A 9,667-nucleotide genomic window follows, 5' to 3' on the forward strand; every position below is an offset into this window, starting at 1 on the left:
CTATTTCAGCTTTATTTTATTTTCCCTATTTCAGCTATAGTTTATTTTCCCTATTTCAGCTTTATTTTCCATTAATTCAGTTAAAAATTCACCCACTTGTAGCTATCTCAGTCGGTGCTAAAATACTTCCACATGAAAATCTGTCTTGGTTCTAATTTTTATTTGTTTTCGATCAGTTCCACAACTGGGCGATTTAATTTATTTCCCCTGTGTTGTTTTTAAATTGTAACTGCTGATATTTTTATTATCTATATAAGGAACAGAGAGAAACAAAATTTAAAGGGTGTCATCCATGTATCTCACTAGCACTATGACATGTGATGTTTGGGAGGTATTATCATCCACGTTTGTGATAGCCTCCGGTATCTCACTGTGTACTCTTTTGTTTCTGAGACCAAAAAGTACACTATTAAATCAAGGGAACTACAGGAAGCCAACTCGGGCAACATCTGTTTTCTCCTCCATAGGACCATCCACATAGCGAGGTTCAGCATTTTCTCCTTGGCCCAGAGTGTGAACTGAACACCATTTGTTTCACCACTGTTGAAGTCAGTCAGGAGTACTTCACCGGCCTGGTAGTGGTAGTAGTATTGTCCCGGAGATCAGCTTACCTCTCGTTCAAGGTGAAAATAATAACAGTATCTTCATGTTTCATCGTCTTCATCATCTTCAGCAAATGATAAAAGCTTTGAGTTTTTCACTTTTTTTGAACCTGAAATTTTCTTTGCATCAGAGTCTTTCTTTTTCTTTTTTGATGCAGTGGGATTTAAGTCTGATGAGTCCGTGTCTGTGGATGAACGCTTTTCTGGCTGTTTGAAGGTGATCTTCCCCTCTCTGATAGCTTTCTCCGCTGAAAACAAGAAACTCACATTTTACTGAACTGCTTCCTGCATCACTTTTCCACACAATTTCTTTAACACTTCAAAACGTTTCAGAGCGAGAAGGTTAAACCCCAAGGACAATTGGTCTCCGCACACTTCAGATAGATCTGACCAGGTTCAAGCAGATTTCAATCTTTTTTGAAAGAATCTAAATCAAATTCAGATCTTCGTTGGGAGGTATTATCATTTCAACGACTACCATTTCACTCAGTCTCTTCATTTTTAATTCCAAAAGTATGAAGAAAAATTCTCCACAGTTTTATTTCAGATAATTTTAAGACTTTTGACTTGATTATTTTTTGGACATTTCATAGGTATGTGATGCGGGCATTGATCATTTGGTTTTCATACAGATAGGTGCTATCAATTATCGCAACCTGTAGCATAAGTGATAAAATAATCTATTTCTGATATGGATTGAAAAAAAATCTATCATATAACAGGAATTTCATTTTGCCTCATTTCTGTGTGTGCGGTGGATAGAGCTGTCCAGGGTAAAAAGGGATGTAAGAAATTTCTATCTTACATCCCATTTCACGTGACGTGACGTCACAATGAGGCAACAATGATGTGATGTCACGAATTTGGAAAAAAACCTGATGTTGCAATGCAGAAAATGTGACCTTGATGATTTTTCTTTTTTTTACAATATATTTACTGTACAAGTAAGAAAGATGAGATTATTTTTTTGCGAATATGTTTGCAAATATGGGGTACATGCTAAATCTCCCTGATAGATTAATTAGTTTTCGTTAGAAAAGCCTAGGAGAAAGTTGATATTTTCAAAATGGTGGCCAGTCCAAATGCATTTTCAAGGTTTCTGAGCTTATTCTAGTTGTTGGAATGGGAGAAAAATACTCTATCATGCCCAGGGGTGTAGGATAGGGAAATTCCACCCTCCGGACTTTCAAATTTGGCAAACCCCTCAGCAAAGCCTCTGGGTTTTACCAAATCTGAAACCCCCTCGGGTGGACTTTCCCTACCCTACACCCCTGGCAGGAATGAGACTTACCATTGTATAATACTGCAGAATTGGTCACTGTATAAATACGATTTTTCATATGTGGTTTTCACAACTACAGATATTTTCAAAAAAGTATTGAATTTTTAGAAAAATTATCAACGATAACAAGTAATGGTGAGTTATTTGCCAAGTTACAGTCCTGGTAACCTCTTCAATCACCCTTATTCTTTAAGAAAATCAGTGAGATTGACCCTGACCTTCCTCCTTGCTTTGTATGTTCTCCACAACCTCTGCTTGCTCCGCTGTCAGGTCACCTGGACGTGTCACCACGACAACTGGTTTCTCATCATCAGCCTCTGGACAATCATCATCATCATCGAAATCTGGCATAGCTTGTCTCTAAAATAATAATCAGCACATACAGTATAGCCGTGTTGTATGTAGTTCAATCAAAAATAATAATCAGGACATACAGTATTGCCGTGTTGTATGTAGGTCAATCGGAAATCAATTCAGCACATACAGTATAGCCGTGTTGTATGTAGCTCAATCGGAAATAAAAATCAGCACATACAGAATAGCCGTGTTGTATGTAGGTCAATCAAAAATAATAATCAGCACATACATTATAGCCGTGTTGTATGTAGGTCAATCGGAAATAAATTCAGCACATACAGTATAGCCGTGTTGTATGTAGCTCAATCAAAAATAATAATCAGCACATACAGTATTGCCGTGTTGTATGTAGGTCAATAGGAAATAAAAATCAGCACATACAGTATAGCCGTGTTGTATGTAGTTCAATCAGAAATAATAATCAGCACATACAGTATTGCCGTGTTGTATGTAGGTCAATCGGAAATAAAAATCAGCACATACGGTATAGCCGTGTTGTATGTAGGTCAATCGAAAATAATAATCAGCACATACAGTATAGCCGTGTTGTATGTAGGCCAATCGGAAATAAATTCAGCACATACAGTATATCCGTGTTGTATGTAGGTCAATCGAAAATAATAATCAGCACATACAGTATAGCCGTGTTGTATGTAGTTCAATCAAAAATAATAATCAGGACATACAGTATTGCCGTGTTGTATGTAGGTCAATCGGAAATAAAAATCAGCACATACGGTATAGCCGTGTTGTATGTAGGTCAATCGAAAATAATAATCAGCACATACAGTATAGCCGTGTTGTATGTAGTTCAATCAAAAATAATAATCAGGACATACAGTATTGCCGTGTTGTATGTAGGTCAATCGGAAATCAATTCAGCACATACAGTATAGCCGTGTTGTATGTAGGCCAATCGGAAATAAATTCAGCACATACAGTATAGCCGTGTTGTATGTAGGTCAATCGAAAATAATAATCAGCACATACAGTATAGCTGTGTTGTATGTAGGTCTGTCGAAAATTCAAACAAGGTACCTTTACTGTAACTGATTATGAATAACACTTCTACAAAGTATCAACTGAGTCGGCCCTGTAGAACTCAAGTTATTGTTACTGTCTCGGCCACTCAACAGTGGAAGTGGCCACTTGGAATCCTGAAATTTAAAAGCTGGCTTTGATGAAGCACCTCAAAAATGGTGTCGCAGAATTCCTTGTTTTCATATAGTAATGCGCTATGGCCCCACACCAGACATCTATCTGTCAAAATGTCTAAGACGGGTGTCAGGGCCAGAGGAACCAACACCAGACATCTATCTGTCAAAACGTCTAAGTCTGGTGTCAGGGCCAGAGTAACCCACACCAGACATCTATCTGTCAAAATGCCTAAGTCTGGTGTCAGGGCCAGAGTAACCCACACCAGACATCTATCTGACAAAATGTCTAAGTCTGGTGTAAGGGCCAGAGGAACCCACACCAGAAATCTATCTGTAAAAATGTCTAAGTCTGGTGTCAGGGCGAGAGGAACCCACAACAGACATCTATCTGTCAAAATGTCTAAGTCTGGTGTCAGGGCCAGAGGAAACATATGATACTGAATTCCTCAGTCTATATTTGAAATCCTCGGTTTTTAAAGTATCAGTTTTTGGTGTTCTCATTTTGTATGATTAGGATCCTTTTATTCGTCATTAAAGTACAGTGGTTAAGTCAACTTTTACAATCCGTTTTTCTTTTTATCTTGCTTATCATTCATGCATCCTTAATATATTTTGGGCCAATAATTGTACGTACAGATAATAAAACTAAAATGAATTGTTCCAAGTGCCCAACCCCACAGGTGCTCGTGTTCTGGGATATGTGCAATATATATCGCACATCACAGCTGTGATACTAGATAATTACAGTACAAGCAGTACAAGCAGTGATGTGCGATATATCACATTAATTCCAGAACCCGAGCTCCTGTGCCCAATCCGCCAGTTTCTGTAGGCATAGACGGACTAGGAAAGCCGGTTTTGGAATGTGAATTTACGTTAGGCTAATTAATACTCGCCTTGGTGTCGACGTTCGGGCCTTCTTTGTAGCCTACGTTCTGTTTGAATTGTCTGATAAACGCTGGCTCTTCATTTTGTACATACGAAATCGCGTTCTTTCCTTTTCCTCGGCCCGACATTGCTCCTGTAGGCCTAACACGCGGAATTGTTGTTAAAAGGGCGATAACTTTTATCAGAAACGTTAAGGATGCATGGTCCGTGTTCTGACAGCCGAGACGGAAATTAAAGATGTGAATACCTTCAAAGTCTAAGATATTTTGGTCAAGATAAAAATAAAGGCTTACTTAAGAAAATCACTGAAACGAACTTATTTTAGTCCCTGTTAAGTGTAACACATTTACCTTGCACGGGTCTAACTGAACATGTTGATACCAGGCTATCTATATAATTCTATTTACATACATATGCTCTGTATCCTTCCATTACAATGCACTGGAAGGCAACTGTTGTTGTGAGACTAAAACAACATTTGCTATTGTGACGTCGTCAACCTCTATTGTGACGTCATAAATTTCATTGCTGCCGAGACTTCATTTGCTGTTTGAAATAACTAAATTAAGCGTAACTACGTACTCTATCAAAATGTAAAAATAAATAATGAATATTTAAGCAAATGTTCTTATGGTCCTAAAACACACGTTTCTATTGCTGACAAACTTACATAAAGTCCTATCGGGCTTTTAAGTTTGTCATCAATACTGAGCCATGTGTATTATAGGACCATAACAACATTTGCTAAAACATTCATTTCTTAAGTAGAAGTACTTAAATGTATACGTCATCAATGATATATTATTTTCACGTTACTATCACATAATGCACTGTGTTATACCCATGTCATATTTTTTTGCGTATTAACCCATGTAATATGACCTATCAGCCATGTCAATTCTGACGTCACGCCTAGTACAAATACATGACGTTACAAACTTGAGCACTGAAGTCAAAAACGCGGCTTTTTACATTTCAAGGTTGCATGAAAATTGTCGTTTTTGACGATTCATGCCACAAATCTTGATTATTGTGATAAAAAGGATCTTCTCCTCGTTTTCATTTCATTTGAAATTTATGAGATCGAGATTGACATTATAATATTGTTTAAGCCAGATTTATACTAACCTGGCAGAAATTAAAAAAAAAAAAAACCCTCATCGATTATAGATTAATACAATTTCTACAAAATACGACTTTGGTTATCCGGGGCACAAAATGAAGATTAAGTGAACCCCAGCAAATACACATCATATGGCTGACCAGGGGAAGTATGTTTATTTAAGGATCCCTGTCCCACTACACTGTGGTTTTCCCTATATACAGTAACATCCCCTTAACTTCTGTTGTACATAAGTGTAGCACAATTGGGACAGGACACTTCTGTTGACAGACAGCTCAGTGGATTAGTGCAATAACATAAAAATATGAGGTTCTTGGTTCGAATCTCTGTCTAGTCCCGCTGAAGAGTTTCGTTCAGAAAACTGTTGTTGATTATATTTTTTTATTTCATCATCATTGTTTTTCCTAAAAATACCACAAGGCATGGTTTTCTTTTAAAAACTCTATATCAAAGTAATAAACATGCTACAAAAATAGTTTTCAATTCGTAGTTACATGTATGGCAGCGGTACGGGGACCTTAGGACCGTCATAAAAGCCGACGAGTTGCTTCCCTTTGATCGATCATCAAGAGTTGCTACATTTTAACGCTGTAAGGCGAAATAAGCTTAAGCAGCCCGTTCAAACATAACAGAATTAGAACCTTTTGATGCAATTATCATAGCAATTACCATCACATTATATGAATATATGAAATAATTTCTCTCTAACCACATACTGTACAACCAACTAGTATTTACATGGTAGATCTATATGGAGACATTGGTTAATTTCGTAACATTATTTACACTGCTCCTGATATCAATACTCTCTAACTGAGTTGATGCTACCCCCCCCCNGGTTTCTGGATCCGCCAATGTGAGAATGATACACATGGGAAACCACGGGCTTAAATGGAAGCTATTATCATTCCGTGGTGAAACTATCGTCACGGTTTATATCTAATATATATTTATTTGTACAACAATTATGAAACAAGTTATTTCAACTTATATTAATCACTCTTGTAGCACGGATGTAAGCGCGGGGATGGGCTGGGATGAGGGGCTGTTTTAGCCTAGGAGGAAACCAGAGTACTCGGATACATCTCACGTGGTCGAACAGGTGACCCGTTATACCTTATCACGTCCGGCCGGGGAATTGAACCCCGGACGTATTGATTTTATCCATTAATTAGTAGGGATATCGAAAAAAAGGTGTCAGGTCGTTTTGGTAACAAGTAATTTCGGTAACAAGACGAAAGTCGTTTCGGGACTTTTTTCGGGTCGTTTCGGGACACGTCAAAAGTCGTTTCGGGATTTTTCATTTTATTTCTTCTTTAAATACCACTGTCTTTATTCTTTAAACATATTTCATCGACAAATAAATTTGATCAATGGATTGGATAAAAGTTATTACAATGTATCATAGCCTTCTCCCGTCATACATTTACCATTATATGAAGTAAATATAATATTCAGTCACAAATACACAACATTAAAACATTGTTCAAAACATATTCTACATACTACATATTTCACGTTTCATATAGCAAAAAAAAAATGCTTAAAACATTGTTAAAACTCATTCGTCTCTTAATGTCAATAATGGAGAATAGAGTGAATTGAAATCATATTATTACAATATCAAACAAGGACCATATCAATAACGAAAGAAATTGAATGTTAAATTTCACAAGTTCCTCTCTGTGTTTGACAATGATACTTGTTTCACCAGGTAAAATAACACAAGATCCCAAGCAAGGGTACATTTGTAGGTCGTGACACGTACAGGTCATATAGACTAAAACTATATTTGTGTATTTACAGGAATTTATATGAAACGGGAGGGAAATGTAACTTATAAGTGAAAATTTTATATGTCCCGAAACGACTTGATTAACTCCCGAAACGACTTGATTAACTCCCGAAACGACTTGTTACCGAAACGACCTGTTATCGAAACAACTAGCATTCGAAAAAAACCATCATCACAGAAACCACGACAATAAGTATGGATATCGAAAAAAAGGCGTTTACTCCCCCCTTTCAAGATGTTGTCGACGTACATTAATGTATGAAGATAAGAAAATTAAATCGTGCACTCTAAACAAATCCATGAATACAAAAGCAATGACCCATATCTTCCTAATAGGGAAATACACAAATTTTATTTCAAAGTATGGTGTGAGACATTTTCTGAAATAATATATATCTGTGCAACGTAACAAATTGGGTAGTGTTATGTTAAGTTTTCGTTTACAATGCAGCATGGATTCCCCGGCGATTCAAATCAACAGCAGAATGCTGTAGCTACAATGTACAAGTTTAGTGGTGTGCTACCTAAGCCAACCTCGATCCAGACTTTCTGTATCGATCGACGGAAATCAATATTTTCGACATTACCGGCTCATGTGCCCTTAGGGAGTGTGTGTTATCGCATTTCAATGGGTTTAGAATGCTACTGGGGCAAATATAACAACTTCATATGGCAAAGTTTTATGATTGACCTCATTCACTCCGTCAAACCGGAAGTGAAGGTATTTTTGCGGAAGTGTCATGGTAGCACTATGAGTACAATTCGTCTGCAACTTCAGGATCATTTCACCCGGTTTGTATATTACCTGTCAAGTCTTCACTATTTTGAGTTATTTTCTGTGCATTCTCTCGAAACATTTACATGATTCGTTTGTAGTACACTTTGCTTGACCTTGAGATGAGTTTATGCGATGCTATTTTGTTGAATACACACCTGTTGTCTGTCTGATTGAATCAGGTGTCCACTAAACTATGTCTCCACTTTCGTTTCACTCTCGAGCTTCAGCCGCTGTCAGAATATATAAATAGACATGCAGTTTCATTTCAGACACAACGTTGCCCTAAAATATCCAGTTGATACCGTTAATAATGAAGAAATACACTGGGGGTCTGAATAGACCTAACTCGTTTGAACTGTTGTAGCGGAATATCACATTAGTATATAAATGTCAATGACAAATGAGATTGATAGGGTCGATCACCTGTACGCATGCTGTTCAACACTTTCAATGCGACGCAGTGAATGCAACAGTCAACTTGAAATTAAGGAAGAAGATACTTGAACAGCGAAGAACAATATGGAATGCTAGCTGTTGTACATTTATTAAAAAATCAAGTGCTTCACAGCAAGTTGGTTAAATGAGTGTTTATGTTCACAAAGCTATAACAGTAGCGGGGTTTGTTTTGGCAGCTATAGATAATCAAAATGACAAGATAATATCTTCACTTTTCAGAATCATACTTGCAAACCTTTTGAAATTTCCATGGGAGAGCTCAAAATTAAAAACATAAATCAATTGTGTGTACAGTTTATAAGTCCGAATTATTCTGACATTTTATCGAATTTTTTATATCGGTCTGTCGTCGATTTACGTCAAAACTCCGGCCCTCTATAATCTGCGGGAAATAATATCAAACTGATATTTTAGAAACAAATCGTCACTTTCACACACATGTCGCACATGGATCGAAAGATTTATTCTTTATGCACAAGATGAACATAAATTACATGCCTCAAACAACCAATACAATCACTAAAAACATATTTTTTCAAACTTACTCTGTTTTACACTAGTTTTTTTATAGCCCTGCCTTCTAATGCCACATGACTCAAATCTTGCTGGCCTACGTCATAATGTTGGGAAATACCTTCGGTAACGTGAGATCTCGTAAAGTCATGTGACATTGCTCATGCCCTAATTTTCCATTAAAAACATGGGTTGGTATAGAAAACGTTGGAAAATACTTTTCGTAATGATCTTTGAAACATGTTATTGATACCACCTAGTGCATAAAGAATAGATTTTTCGATCCATGTGCGACATGTGTGTGAAAGTGACGATTTGTTTCTAAAATATCAGTTTGAAGTGCGACCCGCCTGGGTCGCACTTCAAACTGATAAGCGGGTCGCTTATTTCCCGCATATTATAGAGTTCTGACGTTAATCAATGACAGACAGATATAAAAAAAAAGTTGATAAAGCGTCAGAATAATTCGGACTAACAGTTTATATACTAGATACAAAATAACCCTTAAGAATGATTCTTTTAGGTGTTCTCTTAAAGAACACCTCATCATTAAAATATCTTAAAATATAGGAATAGCTTAGCATATTCACTGGTTGGCAGTGGCGGATCCAGAGGGATCCAAGCTTCAAGAACCCCCCACCCTGAGAATTTTCTTTAAAAGTCATGTATTTTCACCATTTTCCTCAATTTTCCCCCATATGGAACACCCCCCCCCC

General features: G+C 37.0%; 2 protein-coding genes across 2 annotated transcripts in view; one reads left to right on the forward strand and one right to left on the reverse strand.

Moving 5' to 3' along the window:
* LOC110442226 (uncharacterized protein KIAA1143 homolog) lies at window positions 1–4,475 on the reverse strand. Its single transcript, XM_021485717.1, has 3 exons — window positions 4,295–4,475; window positions 2,103–2,244; window positions 1–850 (listed from the first exon to the last, which is right to left on the reverse strand). Exons 1-3 carry the CDS (start codon window positions 4,412–4,414, stop codon window positions 645–647), a joined length of 468 nt encoding a protein of 155 aa, XP_021341392.1. The 5' UTR covers window positions 4,415–4,475; the 3' UTR covers window positions 1–644.
* A 3,395-nt stretch (window positions 4,476–7,870) lies between these two features.
* Window positions 7,871–9,667, forward strand: part of LOC110442222 (hyccin-like) — a 112,622-nt gene continuing 110,825 nt past the window's right edge. The window contains exon 1 of the mRNA XM_021485714.1: window positions 7,871–7,996. The gene's annotated coding sequence lies outside the window, so the exon portion shown is untranslated. The remainder of the gene's footprint in view (window positions 7,997–9,667) is intronic.

This window comes from Mizuhopecten yessoensis, unplaced genomic scaffold, assembly GCF_002113885.1.
Source record: "Mizuhopecten yessoensis strain PY_sf001 unplaced genomic scaffold, ASM211388v2 scaffold716231, whole genome shotgun sequence".
Classification (NCBI taxonomy): domain Eukaryota; kingdom Metazoa; phylum Mollusca; class Bivalvia; order Pectinida; family Pectinidae; genus Mizuhopecten; species Mizuhopecten yessoensis.